This window comes from Carassius gibelio, chromosome A5 (genome assembly GCF_023724105.1).
Source record: "Carassius gibelio isolate Cgi1373 ecotype wild population from Czech Republic chromosome A5, carGib1.2-hapl.c, whole genome shotgun sequence".
NCBI classification, from domain to species: domain Eukaryota; kingdom Metazoa; phylum Chordata; class Actinopteri; order Cypriniformes; family Cyprinidae; genus Carassius; species Carassius gibelio.
In genome coordinates, this window is record NC_068375.1 from 34,359,837 (window position 1) to 34,381,721 (window position 21,885).

The 21,885-nt window shown below is 38.3% G+C and overlaps 1 protein-coding gene across 2 annotated transcripts in view; it reads left to right on the plus strand.

Annotated features, from left to right (window-relative positions):
* The first annotated feature begins 11,063 nt into the window (after positions 1-11,063).
* The window catches only part of kat6a (K(lysine) acetyltransferase 6A), a 32,093-nt gene continuing 21,271 nt past the window's right edge, over positions 11,064-21,885 (plus strand). The window contains exons 1-2 of one of the 2 annotated variants that reach the window (XM_052596857.1): positions 11,064-11,228; positions 13,480-14,728. In XM_052596857.1, the coding sequence (XP_052452817.1) occupies positions 14,099-14,728 (630 nt within the window). In that variant the 5' untranslated portion in view covers positions 11,064-11,228; positions 13,480-14,098. Of the gene's footprint in view, positions 11,229-11,496; positions 11,561-13,479; positions 14,729-21,885 lie in introns of those variants that run through there. The other variant, XM_052596867.1, reaches the window with a different exon arrangement.

Here is a 21,885-nt window from a genome sequence, read left to right on the forward strand (position 1 = left end):
AAAATAAAAATCAATAAATTACGTTTTATTCATTTAAATAATTAGACATGTTAAAACACAGAATTAGGTAACAATAAAACATGGTGAAGAAAAAATTAAACATTTCATAGGGCCCTAAACATGTAATTTTAGTTTTTTGCTTTTAATAAATTGTTGTGAAAATGTATGTGTTATAATTTTAATCAATTAGATATACTTTTTCATTAATACAATTAAATTTAACCATTAAAAATGAGTTCAGAAAAAAAGTATGTAATCCAGAAAAATTTGAAAACGTTCAATGATTTTCTTGTGATGTGAGATGTTAGCATAACGTTAGTTCAGAGGCAGCAGGACTCAGGTCAGGATGTCTCATGAACTTAACACACTAACTTTTTAAAACGTCTGTTACATCATCAATCATCAGGGAAGTCGTGGCCTAATGGTTAGAGAGTTGGACTTGCAATTGAAGGGTTGTGAGTTCAAGTCTTGGGCCGGCAGGAATTGTATGTGGGGGGAGTGCATGTACAGTGCTCTCTCCACCTTCAATACCACGACTCAGGTGCCCTTGAGCAAGGCACTGATCCCCTAACTGCTCCCCGGGCGTTTGCCCACTGCTGTGTGTGTGTGTGTGTGTGTGTGTATGTGTGTTGGATAGGTTAAAAGCAGAGCACAAATTCCGAGAATGGGTCACCATAATTGGCTGTATGTCACGTCACTTTCACTTTCTATTACTCAGTTTGCATATAAGAGCCACAAAGAGTTTGTGTGCAGTAAGACTATAAAAAAGAAACATTCTGTGATATGTGGCCTTTTTTACCCTTTACTGATAATATTTTTTAAACCTATATCAAATAAATAAAATACAGTGTACATGCCATGTTATATTTTATAAACTTTGAGTATGGCATCAATTTTATTGTTTCCCCCAAACATTTTACATTTTACATACTCTTGAAAATTTCTTTAGGTCTGGTCTCAGACCCAATCTCTCTGGTCTCGGTCTTGACTCAGACTCTTTCAGAACTCGATCTCAACTCGGACTCGAATGAGCTGGTCTCGACTACAACTCTGGGGTCAATATCTGTTATTTGCCCTAGCAACCACCCAAAACACCCCAGCAACTACCGAGCAACCAAATAGCTACTGCCTAGCCACCACATAACAACCTAGAGCAGGGGTCTTCAAACATGGTCCTGGAGGGCCAGTGTCCTGCAGAGCTGCTACAGTTGTTCAGTTGTGTTTGATTAGAGTTGGAACTAACTCTGGCCTTATTTGACATTTACCTTTTTGTTCTTTTAAACCTTTGCACTGTTTGCAGGTCCACTTCTTGAGGAGCATTATGAGCTTAAATGTCTTGCTCGAGGCCACAGCCAGTGCTGCTATAACAAGCGAAAAACATCTGAACAGCTCTCCAGGTGATGGAGAACCCCTGCTTTGGAAAGGAACCTACAAGTTAGTGTTTGCAGCCCAGATCCCAGATCATTAGTTTCCCAGCAGCCCAAAGGATCCAAACAGCAGGGCTGCCAGTCTGTGCTCTGTTTATCTCTTTGAAATGTGCTCTCTTTACGTCAAATCATATTCCTTGGCCTGTGAGCGAGTACCTGAGACGGGAGAGGGAGGATGTGCTCGCCGCATCTCCATTGGGACGGACTTCAGTGGAGAGATGTGGAACCTATGCCTGCTGCTCCATTATTAATAAACTTGAGTCCTCAGCACACTCTCTGTCTGCTGCCTAAAGATGACAACGTAAGAACTGCGAGCTGCAAACCATGTCTGCATTTGAGTGGTTTTGAGAGCTGGTGCAGTACCAGTGCCTGTTTCCTATTCGGGATGTTTTTTTGGGAGGGAATTTTTCATATTATTGATACAATAAAAACAAGCATTCCATAATTAAATTCCTTCTCTCTCTCTCTCTCTCTCTCTCTCTCTCTCTCGAAAGTAACGAGTAAACAAATTCATTTTGAATTTTAAATTCACATTTGTAAATAAATAACTAGAGCGACTTTTCTATTTATATAATTTATAATTTTTCTATATTTATAATTTAAGGTTAATTAAACAATGACAGAATTTGGGGGGGGGGGGGTTAAACTGTTTATATTAAGGAATATTCTGGGTTCACTACAAATCAGTTAAAATTAACAAATAAGTAAATTATTAATTAGCATTTTTGTAATTACAAGTATAAGTAGCAAGACTCGTTGAATTTATTCAACACATGAGTGTGTAAATAATAACAGAATTGTCATTTTGGGGGGGGGGGGGTGTTGAACTATTCCTTTTAAGGAATATTCCTGGTACACTACAAGTTAAGATTAATTGAAAGTAATTAGTATTTTTAATTGTACATTTTAAGTAACAAGTGTACAGAAATATGGGTACCACTTTATTTTACAGTCCTGTTCCTCATGTACATACTATGTACTTATAGTAATTACAATAACTATGTAATAACTAGGTACTATCCCTGAACCTACCCCTACCCCATGTAGTTACCTTGTGTTACCAGAACTTTTTTTAGATAAATACACTGTAAGTACACTATAAGTACATGTTAGTACACGTACTGTAAAATAAAGTGCAACCGAAATATGATTCGATTTTTTGGGGGGTTGACCTGTATAGAAAATGTTGAACATTCTGTGATTATTCACTCTCCCTCAAGTTATTCCAAATGAGTTTCATTCTTTTGTTGAACACAAAAAAGATTTTGAAGAATGTTTATAACCAAAGGACTGATGGTAGCCATTGAGTTCCACAGATGTTGTTTTTTTTTCCACCATGAAATTCAATAGCTACCATAAACTGTTTGGTGTTTTTTTTTTTAATCTGCAAATGCTAAATACTCACTTTTTACATGATTTTAGTGTGAAAAATTACTTGCTAACATTTTCCGTGTAACGTTATATCAAGTTGTTGCCATAAAACCCTAAAATGACAAAAACAAAAAAGCTTTACAGTTCAAACAACAAACTATAACAGAAGAATTAATATAAGTGTTTTATTTTATTTTTTGTAAAAGGATCAGAATAATTTTTTGTATGGATCAACACAAATGTGGTTAAATTAAATTAACTTGTATTCAACCCAGATCGTTCCTTTAAGAAACCTTAAGCATCTGGTTTATTGCTTTAGGATGGATTTCATTTCAGAAGCCAGGGTGTAATGAGGCCACTTAAACGTATTTGTTTTCTTCGTTGGTTTTTGTGTATCTGATTACAGTAGAATTAGTTGAGCACACACTGTGGAGTAAATTAATCAGGGTTAAGCAGTGATGTCATGAGTTTGTAACAGAGTGAACAGCTTGCCACGGGTAGAGGCAGACTGATGTATTAGATCAGTGATTGTAAGAGGTCAGGGGTCACGCTGCCCTGGGCCAGAGTGTCTGTTCTGTGAAGAGATCCAAAGATTAACTATCAAAACACAAGCCAGAACAGCCCGCCCACAGACTGCATGTCGATTGTGGCAAAGAAAACATTCCATTGTGACAAGACTGTCAGCGAGAGATATTGTTGTGAAAATTGTGTATCAGTGTATGAATAAGAATTTTTAAAAAAATGCAACGTTAAATGACAATTTATCAAGACAGTTCAGAAAACAGGAAAGCTGTCTCTGTGTGTCCTGGAAACTGGACATAATCCAATAACAGTAATTCATTTTCCATGTACTGTCGAAGCTGATTTTATTTCATTTGAGACATCGGCCTTGTATTTTACAGCTTTTTTTGTTTACTCACAGAGCAGGAATGATAAATAACTACAATCAGCCAGCCGTTGTAATGCATTTCAGCTATTTCTGTCAGGATCTAATCATATTTGGATTTGTACTATTGAATTAAAGACACTTCTCGCTGACTCTTAACTTCAATTTCATGGCGATTAGTCTCATTAGACTGACAGGCTCTTATATCAGAGTGCCAGAGCTGATATAATGAGCAGCCGAAAGCATTATTGGGGGTAACATGAATCTGACTGCAACACTTAAACTCACAAAAAAATGGCAGAAATCAATAAATCAATTTAAAGTAAATCTACTTACATTCCGCTTTGACACAATCAGTATCGTTTAAAGCGCTATACAGATAAAGAAGAAATTCATCCTGCATGAAGAGATGTGGACAAAACCTTTCAAAACAGATCCAAAACAAATCATTAAATCAGACTTTTAAAGGAAGTCATGCTATAAAAGTCATAGATTTGTTTGTTTAAGTTGGTTGCCATGGTGTTGCTATGCCGTTGCTAAGGTGTTTTTGGTTGTTGCTAGGCTAATGCTATGCTAAGCGGCCCAAAGCAAAAAGGCCCACTGTAAACTCTGGCCAGTCTAGATATGGATCTAGTTACTCCTTCAATGCAAATTTGAATGAGTGTGTTTATTTGTTTGTTTGGAGTGTGATTTTTTTATTTTTTTTTTATAAATTGTTTTTTTTTATTTTTTTAATAACACCATTGGTGAGCAAGCGGTAATGATCTCCAAAACTGTTCTGAAGAATTAAACTCATCTGCATCTTGGATGGCCTAAGGGTGAGTACATTTTCTACAAATTTTCATTTCGGGGTGAATTATTCCTTAAAGAAATAAGTATCATCCGTTTTGATTTAATTTGATCACTTTCAGCAAAATAGCACTAAACGTTCATTTTAGTCATCTTGATACACATGGCTTTGAAATTACAGACTAAATCGATTGAACAATAATGATGCAAACTCATTTCACATTCAAGTGCATAAAATTTTGATGTGTTTTGAGGATACAGTCTGATAAGATATGACCTCGGAGGTCAAAACTGCCATCGTTTCCACTGAAAAACAAAAGAGAGATGCACGTAGAGCTCTTAGGGGAAACATATAGTTTGAGCTCTAACTCTGGAGGCCTACGTGAATGATGTGCGCTGCTGGGGTGAGTGTAGGCAGAGAGAAGCAGCAGGAGGGAGCGTCCTCCACTCACTGCCAAAACAGGAGAGAGAGGGAGGAGGACGAGTGAGAATGAGAGAGGCACACATTGTCTGCTATAGGCTCAAAAGAAGAAATACCCGCCAACAGCCCCTGCAGGAATGCATGAAGGTCTTAGGTTGCATTGTTGTCTGCAGTGTATCCTGCCCTGTAAATATATACTGCTCTGTGTCACATGACCTTGTGAAGAACATGTAGTTTGTTTCTCGGTTTTCATCCTCCTGTTGTAATTATAATGCAGACTCTGAGTAAAAAGCTCTCTCTCTTTTTTTTTTAAAGAATCTGATAGTGTGCTGCCAGAGGGCCATATGGTCCATGACTTCTTTTTCTTGCTCTGACTGCTCTGTGTAACCTGAGATATTGCCCCTTTGAGAATATTCCAGAATGGCTGGGGAAAAAAAGACACACTTTAATCCGTGGTAAACTCTGTTTATTTCAAAATAAAGTAAATAAAAAAGCAAATAAATAGGACAACCGATATAAAAAGGGGGGGGGGGGCACTGGATAACTTTGAACTTTGATTTTTAATGTTTGAAGTAGAATTAACATTTATTAGAAATAGAAAGAAATTCATACATGCATAAATTCATTCAATTAAACTCATTTTAACTAGAAGAGCTTTATCACAACAAACTTTTAATGATACATTTTGGATGGATGGATGGATGGATGGATGGATGGATGGATGGATGGATGGATGGATGGATGGATGGATAGATAGATAGATAGATAGATAGATAGATAGATAGATAGATAGATAGATAGATAGATAGATAGATAGATAGATAGATAATTGCAAGCACAATTTCATGTTGAATTTAAGATCACAGAATGCTATACCATAATATTTGCTTTTGAAATTACTATAAACCTGACATCCAGACATTTCAACCACTCTCTCACAAGCAGACATGAACACTGGTCCTACAGACCCCTAGAAGTACACTCGTACTTCAGTGAAGAGTGCACTTCTGTGCACTTGAGGGATTGAGAAGGAAACACAGAACTAAAGTATAGTATCAGAGAGATCTTGCTGAAGTTGCTCTCTGCTTAGAGGCTTCGGGATGAAAACCATCTGTAGTGGTTTGGACGAGGTAGAGGTGTTTCAATTGAGTTGAAAGTGAGGAAGAGGAGGGTGGGGTCTGTCAAGAAGGCAAAACTTACGTTTCAAGAGCAGTAGTTTTAACTGGACTAAGTCTATGTTTATTTCAGCAAGTACAAATTTTTTTATTGAAATTGAATATTGAATGAGAAAACATTCAGGGTGCAACTTGATATTCCATATTTTGTCTAATTTTCTTTCTTTCTTTTTTTTAAGCTTCTGTCTTCTGGGAACCAAGATGGTTTTGAGGCAAGTTCAGCATCTCAGAATTTTCCAGAAAATATAATAAGTTATTGCTGTAACGCTAACTTTATTCTTGTTAAAATTACTGTTTTAATTAATTCTCCTTTAATCCTTTTTTTATTTGACTGATTCTTAAAGGAAATTTCACCCAGAAATTCAAATCTCATCATTTCCCCCAAAAAAGTATCACATTAAAATTCACAACATAACTGTTTATAATTGTTTTGCCCTGTTTTCACTCATAAATTATGCTTGATCTGAGCATATTTCTCTCCTTATTTAGGAGAGATGACTTTTCACTGGAGAAGCAGAAAAAAAAATTGTCTTGATGGAATTGTTTCTTACAAATGCAGTTTTATACTTCACAAGACTTAAATGATGGACTGGAGTCGTGTGGATTACCTGTGGATTATTGTGATGTTTTAAAATAAAAACACCGATGAATCGTGTACAATATTATGTGACCACCAGCATGTAAAGGCAGTAAATCTGGTCAGTTTTGAATCCATGTTGACTATAAAGTGAGAGCCAACAGATATGTTGATGTGGGTGGGGGGTATGCCTGGAAATTTCCGTTGTATGTCTCCGTCTGCTCCAGGATGGGAGGGGAGGGCCTGTGTTATGGAGAAATAGAGAGCAGTGGTTTGGGACTGGAGTTGGGGTTTGAGAGTTGGCCAGGAGCCAGACCCAGCAGGAAACTTGCTGGTTCACACGGACAAAAGCAGTAATGACTAGTTCCAAGGATGTCTGTGGTAGACACGACTGTCATCATTCTCCTCAACCCCCATCAACAGTGTCTCTCTTTTTTCTTCAAAGCCAATATCCCACCCTATGTAGACGTGTCTTACATTTTGAGAAAATACTTTAAATGCATATTGTTCGTGTTTGCACCTTCTGCACACCTTCTGTATTTCATGATTTCCTTAAAAAAATAAAAAAGTAAAAGTGGCTCTCTTTTTACCATCTGTGATTTTCAGGTGGTTGTCATTGTATATATATAAACAGGTTATAATCTGCGTGTATTTTAGGCAGATTACTTCATATATAAAAAAATAAATGATAATAATAAAAAAAAAATATTTAATCGAGGTACAAAATTACCTATTTTGTAAAATTTGTATTTATTTTGTACTATTGTATTGTTTTTGCAGTATTGACAGAATTCACTAATAGAAACACAGAAGTCATTTTGATTTTTTTTATTTATTTTTGTCCATATAATGAAAGTTTCTGAAAGGAAGCTAATGTTGTTTGGACTCCTAAAGTCTTCAAAATATCTTATTTTGTGTTTCATAGATGAAAGAAAGTCATACAGATTTGGAATGACATGAGGGATAAGTAAATGATGACAATTCAAATTTTTTTATGAACTACCACAATTTGCTGGTTTGAAAATATATAGAATAGAATAGAATAGATTCAAAGGTCTGTTTATCAGCAATCAGCTATGGGTGGTGGAATTAATTTCCACAATTTACAGTGCAATGGCTCATATGTGCTGCATTGCATCTTAAGTTACAGGGACAGTCCCACTGGAGCAACCTAGGGTTAAGTGCCTTGCTCAATGGCACAATGATGATCGTACAAAGATTGCCCTTATAACCTACAGCCTAGTTTCACCGTTCCTGATCTTTATCCACAAAACTAGAAACCAGTGTATGACAGAGGAGTATGGGTCTTTTTAAAGCTCAAATAAACACTTGCATATGTCAAGATGTTTTTCTAACCCGGATTGTGCTTGAAGTGTTTCAGTATAATGTTTTGGATCTCTGCATTGCAGATATTCTTCTATAAAAGTATGTACAAATTGCTTTTGTGTTGCAGACAGGTCAGTACTGCTCTTTTATTCCACTAGAATTGTGAGCTTGTTCTTCTTTTCATTTACCAAATAAACATGGTTTTATCCTAGTTAACACTTCATGTTTATCACAGTGGGAATGACTCAACAGTTAAACTAAAGTTTTTAATTAAACTGTGATGATCTTTATTTGATGAAGTCTGTGCTGCAGGGCAGCTACAGCTCGCCCACATAGTGTTATGAATGTCTATCAGGCCCCATTGCTACCTCCTCATAGTATTGCTATATTTATTTTTATATGTGTGTTTCTATAGTGACAGTGCTGGTCGCACTCAAAAACAGGACAACCCCCTCATTCCCTGAGAATGTTGGCATGGTGCTGTTTTCACACATTCACCAACATAAATTCAAATTTTAGAAGGAAGGACTTCCAAAATTGAGAATTTATTTCATATGACCTTCATCATGCAAAAAAACAAACAAAACAAAAAATCTGATTTTTTTTGTTTATTTTCGCACAAGGAATAGTTTACCCAACAATGAAAATGTATTTATTATGTAGATTAGTTCATTAGAACAGATTTGGAGAAATTAAGCATTACATCACTTGCTCACCAATGGATCCAATGGAAACATATAACCAAGCAAGAAACCCTATAATAAAAGTTATATACTGGGGCTTTTTTTGTTTGTTTTGTTTAATAATCTGGCATAATGGTGCTTTGGTTGAGTTATTGTACCTCTGAGTCATGTTGGTACAAATTAATGATGGAACATGAGCGTAATAATTAAGATTTATTTATTTATTTTACAGCAAGCATTTCAGATGAAAAAACAGACATTGTGTGTACATTGTGTCAAAGCATCATAGAGGTTGTGAAATTAGTTTATATTTATAATAACAGTGACATCATATTATTAAAAAATAAATATATATATGCTGTACAAAGTAGTTGTGCAATGCATTATGTTTCTTCATAACTGCAGTTGATTGAAATAAATGGTATTATTTGATGAAGTATGTTGAAGACTTATCACACTCTCAACTTCCTTTTGGAAAGTTCAGATCTCACAAAGCCAGCCAAGGTTTCTTCCTCATTTTCAAATCGTCTACCTTAAACATATATTTTATCGTAGAGTAATAAAATAAAAGCATATAGCTATACATATGAGAAACTGTGGAGGGAAAAGTGGGTAGATCTAACTAGACTGTGTATCAATAAATCTATGATACTAATAGTGACAGCTGAGCGTGGTGTGAGCAACGCCAAGGTCATGGGCTCAATTCCCAGGGAAAGCAAAAGCTGAAATCTGAAATAAAACAATGTGTACCTTGAATGCAGTGTAGCCACTTAAAAGCTTCTGCCAAATGCAAAAATCAATAAATCAATATAAATGTAATAGTTTTTTTCTTTCTAAAGATTACAGCTTTAAAATAAATGGTCACAAATAGCTTAAATGTGTTCTTTCTTTAATACAACTTCAACCAGCAGGTGAGCCATTAATTTAAAAAACCTTGATTTATAAATACACAAACATTGACCAAAACCAGACTGTTTAAAAATTCTGAATTCAGTTCCCTTATAGTAGTTCCTGTTCTTAAATCAACACACCTGTCAGCTGCCTCTGCATCTGACAGCTTTCCTAAAGAGACAGGAATGACTGCAACATTCATCACTTCCTGACTGCTGTTTGTAAAGACATATAAAAGTATATACATATAAAGCTGGCTGTCTGTCTTTTCAGTCCTTGACACCAGTGAGCCACAAAGCTGCAGGGTGCTGTTCAGGAAATAATACGTAGCCTACTTTACGTGAATATGTATTGGTCCACTGGCTGACTTTGAGTCAATGGCAAATGCACTGCATGCATATTAGTCAATTTTCAAGGCTTACTTTTTGGTTTTCGTGTATATATTTTGGTTTATCATGGCATATAATATAGATTTCTGCCAGTATACATAAATTATTATTTACAGTCTACACTGTAGTTACTGATACTATGATGTATTAATGTCAACAATTAGCTGAATGTTTTATTTTATATTCTCATTATAAAAGAGAAATATGAGGGATATATTTTTATAATTTAAACACCAAACAAGTGGCTTTGATGATGCAGTTGTTTAATAATACAGGTGTGGCAAATAAGAACGCGTGTGTATGCATAATTCCAATTGTTCTGAAATAATTATGATTGTCTAAACTAATTCGAATTAAAGTTTTTCCTCTCTTAAAATTTAAAAAGCATGCCCTGAATAGTAATTATGTGTTCATAATATTATTATATTCACGCAGCTCAAACATTATAGCAATTACAACGCAACTACATCATATCATAAATATTCTATTAATGACTACTGATGGCACTATAGCAACAGATTCTCATTTCCCGAGTGGGTGTTAAATTGAAAACATCTCTCGCATGGAGCACCGAAGGGAAAGGTGTGTGGGTCACCTGTCATCACTGCCTCATATGGCACTGCGGGCAATTTACATAATCCCACTCTAGTAGTTACTCTCACAGGCATTGTTTATGTAGTGCGTCCCCGCTACCAAAATAAAAACATTTGCTTCATCATGAGCTCTGGCGTATGTGCTTATGTATTTTTCATAGCATTATGATTGATCTTGGAAACAGGGGACGAAAACAGCAGAATGGCTACGCAGAACCCCGATGGGAGGTGTGGAGGGGCCGTCTTTGATCTTTAAATACCCTCTAACATTAAAACCACACACCGTCGCTATGATTTCTTCTGCCGCCGTCAAGGCGCTACTGCAACATTCAGACGTTCCCTAAGCGTGCCACATCGCCTTTTCTTTTTTTTCGCTTTACCATCTGTCCCTTTCTTCCATTTCACGCAGAAGCAACGGACATTCGCCCTTCAGATGTGTGCAGCCGTACCCCCCCTCTCCTCCCGCTGCAGTCCCTTTCTTATCCCATGCCTCTCCCTCTCCGATTCAGATTCGCACGATGCAGACGCTCCCTAGCGCCGACTGTTTCCCCCCTCCCCCACCCGCCAAGCTCCTGTTTCACTCAAAGATGGCGTCAGCTCTGGAGCCAGTGCTCTCTGGTTGCATTTTTCGGGCTTGTTGTTGTCTGTGTTTCGAACGCTTTCTGGCACCTTTTCCTCGGCCACTCGACCCGGAATTAAGGTGAGTAGCACGCAGGTACTTGTAGCGTATAAAATGCTCTCGGCTCGTGAGCCCGAACTGGACTCGTGGTTCTGTCTTTCAGGGAAGGAGCGGGAGAAGGTAGAGGGAACGAGGGGTGCGCGGAGATGGAGGGGGAGGGTGTGTGGGGGGGAGGCTAGCCGAGGCCTAACTACTTCCCTCACGGGCCTCGTCTCCTCCTCCTCCGCCACCACCACCACCGCCGCCGCCGCAGGTTCTCCGGTTGGGTAGGGAGGGTGGGTTACAGTAAGCGGGGAAGGAAGTGGAGGAGAAAAATGGTGGAGGAAGCGCGGAGAAGCACTCGAACAGCTCGCGTGAGGATTTATTTATTTATTTTTTGTCAAGCGCTTATCCGAGGCAGAGATTGAGGCCGCGCGCGCGGCCGTGTCAAACGTTGGCGCGAGGGAGGGAAGGAAGGAATCTTGGCGTTCCTTTTTTTTTTTTAACGGCTGAGGCGCGCTAACCGCGGTAGCCACTGGTTACGGCCATTGTGTGTTTGTTTAGGCCGCGAGGTTTCTTAACGGAACATAAAGCTGGATAAAGGTCTAGAAAATGCCGTTTTCTGATTGTTATGGTGCGAAATCTCAGGCGCTGGAGGGAATGGAGGAGACATTGTCCTTATTCTCAACAGCACGTTGCTTGTGTTTTGAAGCTAACAACATCCGCCTAGTGCACTGGCATCGTTACTTCAAAGTTTACATTGTTTGGAATGGAATAATATGCTTAAATAATCTAAAGTCAAGTTTATTTTCGATGTCAAGTGTTTAGCTACTATTAAGCTGCTGTGTGTAATACTGTTTACATTTTTTTCAACGTTCAAGGCCCGTTGCCGTGTTGTTTACTATTAGCCATGTGTTGACATTTCGTGCTTTCCTTTCTGCAGATTGACATGCGATTAGCACCTAATTTACAAATAATTTATAAATGGCCATCTGTCATAGTGTAGGGAGATTGCTAAACTTTATTTTGAAGTTATAAGACATTGCATCACAAATTTTTGATCGTTGTGTTCTTAAGAGAACCACTGATTCTTTTCTCTCCCATTCATATAACTTTGTTTCAGGCTCTTTGGGTTTTAGACATATATTTTTATATATATTTTTTAGATATACTGTATTTGTAGTGTGTTTACAACTGACCTTGAGGCTCAGTTCTGTTGCACGTTGTTTGGGTTTAGATTATTGTTAAATTTTATTTTAATGTATCTTTGTTAAAGTGTAATTACACATACGTTACTGATAAATATTAATCTACTCCCTATAGTTCTTAGTTATGATTTGGTTTAGAAATACTTGCTGTAGTAATAACATAAAATGATGCACAATTAAAAGCCATTACATGTTTAAAAGGACACTAAAAATTTATTCCTGCCAGTATTGACTAACTTGTTTAAACTGAATCTTAACTGATTGTATTTGAATGCATAACTAAAAATGTTTATCATTTAGACAATACATATATTGTGTACATGCAAATTCTTATATTGTACTCATGTAAAATTAGCTTTATGTAATTAAATCTGTTTTTAGTTTCTGTAATTACATCTACAGTAACACTGTTAAACCTTACAACAGCAAGAAATCTATACCTAACCTTGACCGTATCCCACTTTAATAGCAGTGAAAGTGTTTTGCAATACAAAAAGTACATTGTACCTAATTATAATAGTTAAAAAACACCTAAGTTGTACACCTGGAGTTGTAGTTCACCATCATTGTGCAGTAGATGCACATAGATACATTTCCCTTCTTTAGCAAGGCATGTATGTTTCTGTAAAACTGTTTGCTGTGTTTTTTTTTTTTTGCCTTTTTTTTATGTGCTAAAGGATAAGTTCACTTCCAGAATAAAAAAATCCTGATCATTTACCCCCATGTCATCCAAGATGTTCATGTCTTTCTGTCTTCAGTCACAAAGAAATTAAGGTTTTTGAGGAAACCATTCAAGGATTTTTCTCCATATAATAAACTTCCATGATGGCCAACAGGTTGAAGGTCAAAATTGCTTGTTTCATTAAAGGTTTAAGGGGTCGCATCTAGCAAAACAATTGGTCTTTGCGACTAAAGAAAAAAATACATGAACATCTTTGATGACATGGGGGTGAGTAAATAATAAGGACATTTTTATTCTGGAAGTGAACTGATCCTTTCATATAGATGAGTGTTCAAAAACTTTGTTGGTTGCAGTGTGTTTTTTTTCAGAGTCTAATCCTTTCTTTTTTCTTCTTTTTTTGTAGGTTGCAAGTGCTTCTGAAGAATACTCTGTATTAAGATGATCAGCCTACTTTATTTACTGGAGTGAGGGATCTGTTCTGGACTGGTTTTCCCAACAGCGCTGGGAAGATAATTGAGACACTCACATTCCTATCAGAAAGTCTCTAAAACTGTTGCTACAATTCTTTACAAAGATGCTCCATCTAAACGGATAACACTTACTGTCAGAATCAATGATTCTACCTTACTGACTGCTTTTGAGACGGGCAGATAAGACGATACCCAAGGCTCTTGCAGCTTTGCTTTCTTTTTGGGGTAGTTGCTGTGTCTGCCTGTTGTATACCCCACCTCTTTGCTTTGGTGTGGCAGCCCTTCAGGAGGAAGGATCACTGGGTTGGGGGATCTGTTCTAGGTTGGGGGGGGGGGTTAGGGAGCCTATGCTATGGTGATCGGCTCCCTCTCTAACAGCTCCTGCTCTGGCACAGAGAGACTTACTGCACCTCCCCGGGACAAAGGATAGCCTCCTAGACGAAAAGAGAGGAGGAGGAGGACAACGACGAGGCAGCGCCAGGGCTGAGGCCACTGGGTGCTTCCTAACAGTGAGAGTGTGTTGGGCCTTGGCCCAGCAGTTTTACAGCAGCCATGGTGAAGTTGGCCAACCCGTTGTACACCACCTGGATCTTGGAAGCTATCAAGAAGGTGAAAAAGCAAAAGCAGCGGCCATCCGAAGAGCGCATCTGCAATGCTGTGTCAATGTCCCATGGACTTGACCGCAAGACGGTCCTGGAGCACCTTGAGCTCAGTGTTAAAGATGGCTCCGTACTCAAGGTGTCCAATAAGGGGCTCAACTCCTACAAGGACCCTGATAATCCTGGACGCTTGGCGTTCCCAAAGCCTCGGGCGGGAAGTGGCGGCGGCAGTTCCAGCACCTCCAGCTCTAGTAAAAAACCTGGTCTGGACTGGAACAAGCTCATCAAGCGCTCTCTAGAGGGGCTTCATGAACCCAGTGGATCATCCCTGAAGAGTATTGAACGTTTTCTGAAGTGCCAGGCAGATGTTGCGGGTTATCTGTCTGGCAGTGGCTCTATGGGGCCAGGCCTTTTCCACCAGCAGCTCCGACTGGCTCTTAAGCGGGCTGTTTCTCACGGACGGGTGGTAAAACAAGGACCGCTCTTCCGGTTGGTAAGCAGGAGTTCTCATAATGACGGGACGGGGTGTGTGTCTCTGGATTCTCTGCCTCCAGTGCGTCTCCTGCCTCATGAACAAGATCGGGTGAGTTGAATAAGCTCTTCCCATTTTTCGGTTGAAGTTTTTTGCAAAGCACACTTACAGTTTCCCTTTCTGATGACCAGTATTTAAATATTTCAGTTATGTTTCAAATACGGGCTCTCAGCTGTGACATGATTTGAGTAAGCAAACAGCTTTCTGAGACTCAATAAAGCATCTAGAAATCATTTAAAGCAGGTCAAAGTGCATGCTACATTTTGGAAATTTACGTGTAAGACCTTAACATGTTCAGATCACTTCCTAATGGTTTCAGCAGTTTTTATTCAAGATTTCATGTTCTGTACAACCAGCGTAGGGGCCGTGTCACAAAATACTACACTTCACAGTCTGAAATGCCTTGTTTATGTGAGATGGTCTAAAAGAAAACATGACAGAGATGGTCAAGAATGAGCGGTAATGAGTTTTGCTTCCTGCCAAGGCTGCCAGCTGCAAGTTGTGCCACTGTTGGAGGAAAGAGACAGAGAAAGAGACATGCTGATTGAATGAGAAGGGGTGTGTTCGTTACTGTGTTTGGAGTTGTAAGACAAAACAAGGGTTTATGTGTTAGACCAGATAAAAGACGTGAACTGAAATGTGAAGTGAAGAAGAGATCCACACATTCTCAGACTGATATACTCCATACCATTCTGCTCGAGAGGGAGCAAGGGATGAAGATAGATAGAAGCTGAACTGCAAACACACAGGCGGCAAGAGCGGCACAATACACACCCACTTTTTTTGTAACCTGATAAATAGCAGCTCTGCCTTATGCTCCCCAGAGGCTAAACACACGCATTCACACCCACCCACCCCTCCTATCACATCTGATATGGGTCACATCCATGATGTGCACTGCAGGGTGTTGGCTGTCAGAATGATCGGCTGTTCATGTCTGTGTTTTGATTCGGGTACTTGATGTTGAAGTTTTTACATGCAACCAAGCTTCTCCAAATGTGTTGTGTCTGGCTCAGGAATTAAGGCTTCCACAAGTGGCCTGACGTCCCATGACCTCTCCAGGCATCTGCAGTAGAAGAAAACACTTAGAACATGTTTCTTTTTTTTTAGGATGCACAGGATTCCACATTTATTGTAAATCAAGCATCGCAGGAAAACGTAGCGGAAATGTCCACCTAGTTTTGATGTCATTTTATATTTATAATGTGGAATATTTTAACACTTATAGTTGTGCTTAATTTAAAGTTTGATTGTCTTCCCAATTGTGATGTTTTTGTCATGTGTATGAGGATCATCAGCAACAGTTATCATTTTAAGTTAAAACGCTTAATCGTTATTGGCTAAATATTCCTCTTCATGAGTTAAAGTTTTTAAAGTTTTCAAAACGATTTGCGTGTACACACATCCGCAAAAACACTGTATGACTTATGCCTGGATAGTAGTTGGCGCTGTCACCTTGTTTGTAAACAGTACCTGTAGGGAAGTGACGATTATATGATGCGTCTCCACTGTTGGTTGTGATATTGGTAAAGTAAATCCACATTTTGCTGAAGAAGTTTTAGCAAACTCTTGAGCAGCAACAACAGTCCATGTACTCCACCATTGTTGTGTATGTTTGTTTCTGCTTGCCATTAAAATCGACATGTACTGTGCATATCTACATACCTAACACGTACTACGCACGCACGTGATGTCACTGTTTTCAAAGATTCCTGTACTGGGTGTTTACACTTTGAAACCCATTTTCAAAAATATGCATTTTCAGTTCCCAAAATGCTGTTGTCGTTTAAACGAAGAGCAAAACGCATAAAAAAATTTCAGCTTTTTGCTGTTGTGTAAATGGCCCCATAGTCATTATATTTTTTTGACAAAATTTGATTGCTGTACTGCCATGTCTCTAGTAATGTGGTTAAGATGAGAATGTTTAAGAATTGATAAGTGACATTCCAACAAATTATGTAATTGCACTTTGAATTCATTTCAAGCCCCGACCAGATCGTTTCTACAATGTATGGCTTTACACATGCAGTGTGTATCATCATTGCTTTTAATGCAGCCTTAAAGGGGTAGTTGGTTGCTGTTTCACTTTTTTAACATTAATAAGTGTGTAATGTTGATTTTTGAGCTTTAACATTATCTGCAAATGAATGAAGCTGAAAGTTCAGTGCACACGGAGATATCGTCTTTTAAAATACTGTCAGTTTAATGCCTACAAACAGCTGGTTGGGACTCGGGAAAAGGCAGCAAAGGGGGTGATGCCATGCTGCGCTGGTTTAGAGAAGAGAAAACTAGAGGTGCCCATAAAAATCTATTTGTATATGAATCACGCTTCTGTCTTAACATTTCTAATGGATTCACAAGTTTAAAAATCATTGTTCTAAAGCAGTGGTTCTTAATACTGTTCCTCGCATCCCCTTACTCTGCACACTCTCTGCATCTCTCTCTCTCTCTCATTCAGCTCAGCTCCAACAATGAACTCTTCCAATTATACATTTTTCACATAGCTATGAGAAGTTAAATATGGACACTCATACAGTTGCCATACTGTATTTAAGCTTTAATCAGGATAAAACTGTATATTAAGAGCTAACATATGCAGTAGCATTAACAAATAACAAAATATCTAAAAGTATGAGACCACAACCAAAAACAAAAAACAGCCCTACCATTAAAAGCCATGTTTGCAAAGGTTCTGCATGATCCTTTTCAATAATATCCTCTGCTTCTCAATCGGGTTCAAACTGTTAAGCGATAATAACGACGTCGTTGTTTACAATACAACCAGAGCACATGCTGCAGAGGTGAGGGGCGGGATGTTTAGACGTGCACAAGAGGCAGTTTACCCAATCTGCTATAAATCACTTGAGCCCATCACCCCTTTCTGAGGAATGGGCTTCATAAAAGCAGCAAAGGATCAGCACGTTTCTCAGAGAAGGATCAGAGCAGTGTGGAATAAAGGTAGACTATGTGAAAATAATATTTTTCTTTGTTTGTTTGTTTTAAATGAAGCATTAACACATGAAAGACTGCACCCCATAAACAAAATCTAGCCTAGAAAAGAAACTGTGAACCACCCCTTTACCCGTAGAGTTTTTAGGTTCATTTGGATCCAGGTTCACAGGTTCAAATGAGGACAACTCTTGTTGTCCTCATTTACTGCAAACAAAACACTTTGGACCTGTTTATACTTTTATTGCAGAAATTATCATTTGAGGTCATTGGATTGGTTGTCTTCAACTTTGATTTTATGATTGAATTTAGAAGAATTTGCTCTATCAGGTGTGTTTTTGTCTGATGTGGTAGCTGTCAGTGATGCTGTTTCCTGCCTGACTGTTTATAGCCGCATATTGCTGACTCTTCCCATGCAGCCTGTATAAGATCATTGAGGATTCTGCATCAGTGCAGTGATCAAGGGAGCAAAACAAATGGGTGAGCACTGGCTGTGACCCCGATATTGAAGAGAGATTTGTGTAGTCAACACACAAATGACACACTCCTCCATTTAAACATGATCGCAGACTCACATGTTCTTCCTCTAATAGAGGGTCATTGCCAGGGCATTTGTGGGGAGTGAGTGGGGGCTGGAGTCAAACAAGGGGCAGGGAGATATAGATTGGAAATCACATAGCTTTTGGGGGGTTATTATGAGAGCGTGTGTATTTTGAACATTTAGAGGGCTGGTCCTGATGAGGGGGTTTTGTGTAAGAGTCAGCATTAAGAGGGATGAGAGCCTCGTGTTGCCCTTTCACAGCTGAAAGCTCCAGGGTTGAAGGGAAGCTCCTCGGGCGGTCATTCTGGGGACGTGTGAGAATTATCATGTGTATACGTGTAGAACTTGGAATTCTGTAGAGTACAGATTCCTGTTGCATTCATCATATTTTAAACCCATCACTCTCTTCCAGTTATTTCAACCAGTGCTTCCCACACATAGGCTTTACTTGGGCAGGCCACCCAGGTATATTAACGACTGCCGAAGTATATATGGAGAAACATTTTCGCTTTTATTATTTTTTATCTGCCCATATTAATGAAACCATCCGCGATCAATTAACTAGTGTTAAATCTTCCCTCACCCTTCACGTTTTGTGTCTGCTCGTTCTGTGTGTGCAAGAAAAGTTTCCTCCCGCTGACATTCCCACGTGCACTTCAGACTGCTTCAAAGTGATTCTCAGTCAATGAATAGTGCACATTTATGCCAAGCGATTTCTTATGAACTCCAGTTGATGAATTATGGCGATGTCTACTTTGACATTTATATAATCTTTTAGATGGTTGTAAGAATGCACATTTTCTCTCTCATTTGAAGGATCAGCCTGCAATAGTATAGACATTTAAAAATAAGAGTCCAAGTGTATTTCAGGCTTGTTTATAATTAAAAGTCACACGTTAAGTTTTTGTTTGTTTGTTTTTCTGGCCATTTTTATATGGTTTGTCCAGGTTTGTCAGTACATATAATCTATGGAAAAAAGCCTCTTAAAACGTCTGAAAGTTGCTAAATCTAGCGGTAAAGTTGCGCCCGTATGTGGGGAGCAGGAGCTGATGGCAGTGGGCGGTGGTTATGTGTGGAGGTCAGCGGATATTGTGGACGAGTTCTTCTGTATCATCACGTTCTACTAGTTCTACAGCTTCAGTTTCGGAACTTTCGATATTCGCCACAGTGCAACGGTGAAAAGAGACCCCTCTCAGATGCATTCTGAACATTTGTTAAACGACACCGTTATTGCGGTATGAACCTTTATACCGCCCAGCACTATTTGGAGCCCTACTGAAACCGATCTGATACCAGCACAATTTTTATTTTTTTATTTCTATACCTTAGTGTGTGATGTAGTACAATGGATTTTGGCTCGTTTGTCATTTCAGTTTGTGTAGCCACCCTGAGACTTGATAAACCAACCACTGCCCTTCATTTCTCATTGCTTCTGAAGGCAGCAGGAGGCATTTTGGCACTTGAACCTGATCTGAAAGGTGTTTTATTGTTTGTGTTTCCTTGAAAGGTATTGTAGAAATAGAGGACATGAATTCAAATTATATATCATTCTGTTCTGTCGTTTCATCTATCATTTGATCTATTTAAAGGTGTTTTTTAATTATATAAAAAAATTCAGCCAAAAATAAATGCTCTGTCCTCATTTTCTCACCTCCATGTCAAACCTGTATGATATTATTTATTCTGTGGAATATGAAAAAATATATGAAGAATGTTGGTAACCAAACAGTTTTGGTTCCTATTGTCTTCCACTGTGGTTTTTGTCCATTTTATGCAAGTCAGTGGGAACCAAAACTGATTACCATCATTCTTCAGAAAATCATCCACAAAATTCCATTTAGTTTAAAAGGGAATCATTGTAATAATATATATTTTAATAATGTTAATAGTAATGCAATTATATCAATATAATTAGTAAAAAATGGCTATAATAGGTTTACATGCATGCAAGGTAAAAAAAAAAAAAAAGCGCTTTATTTTTCTCAAAATATTGATTTAATATGACCTTATTTTCCAATGGTTCTCAAACAATTCATTCGAAGCAGTTCTAAAATTCAGTCTCTCTAAACCATTTTTTTCCATGAGACTACTCTGCTTTGATTAGTCAGATGTCACAGTCTATTTTGACCGATTTACCACATACAGCGCATGTCGTAAATGATGCGCCCATTGCCACAGTTCCATATTTTGAACGCTTGATAGAAAATATAAACATCGAGGCTATTATTTATCATACATTGTGGATTCTAGTGGGAAATGAATTTTAACCACTAATTCTGTGTGAATAACAAATTTACTTTCACAACCTAACAGCTTCTTCTTGACATGTTAACCAATAATAAACACACAAACAAGCTACAGCGTTTGAAGGTGGGGTCAAATTGCTCACGGCCGGCCAATATGGGGCATAATGCAAATGTGATACACCTTGATGTTTAGCCATCACAGAAGTGGGATCCAAATCACTGATGATTCGTTTAGGATGTTCAGTCGATTCTCCCTTTAGGGAAATGATAACTTTTTTATTTATCATGTACTTCCGGCTTTGCAGATTTTTTTTATATTCACTTACAGCAATGTTACTGCACGAAAGGCAATCTTTGAAATGGCATAATAGGGGCACTTTTATAGTAACATTTCAAATTTGATGGTGAGGGACATAAAAAGTTTGTTTGGTACCATGCATTGTGACTTAATAAAGTCATTTTTAGGAACGCCACATATTCTGATCTAAGGGACATACTATTGTTTTGGTCGTCTGCAGAACCACTACTGAGAGAGATTGTCTTGTCCTTTCATTTGATAGTAGTATTTCATCTGCTTGTCTACCCTATATTTTTGTTATAACACCTGTTTGTATGCGTTCTATTAGTGTGTCCAACTGTCTCCCTCTGTTTTTTGATCAGTGAGGTTCTTACAAAGGAGTTTATGGGTGATCGGTAGGGGCTGCACTGGCAGGTGAATACAGAAATGAGTTTTACATGTTAATGAGAACCTTGACCGAGCCAGAGACAAGGACAGTAAGTTATGTTCTTCCTCTCCCTGCCATTCCTGTTGCTTCCCCATCTACTCATTCGCGATTGCCCACGCACAACATGTACCCAGTTTTGCTTATATTAAGAGGGAATTGAAGGCTTCATTATAATGGGGGAAAAACTGGCAGATTCATGCATGCACGTGTGTGTGAGGAGGCAGCTTTTGTCCTGTCAGATGTGCTTCTGTAAGAATCATTTTTCTCTCCCACATGGAATATTTTTAGACTTCCTGCGGTGGTCTGCTGCCTTGCAGATGTGCTTTAATTTTGCTGTTCTGCGAATAGTTTGTGTGAATAGTGTGAATATTCTATGAATAGTTTGCTCATCTCATGTAAGTTGTTCTGCTGGTCTTTATGAAGAATGAAAGAGTTTTTGTATAAATGCAAGGTGTGTCCGCAAACTGTCCAGGCTTCTCCACTTGTCCTGACTAGTTCTAAGCAAAAACTATTATCAAGGCCAATACAGGTGGCAAACTGTCCTAAGCTGTGTGTGTGTAAAAATGTTCTGTTCAAAAGCTGGTGGTAGTACAATATATACATGTATGTAGTGTTATCACGGTACCAAAATTTCAGTATTCAGTACCGATACCAGTGAAAATCCACGGTTCTTGGTACCAAAGCAAAACACACAAAAATATTCTAATAAAAAAAAAACTTTTTATCACTAAAAATAAAACCAATACC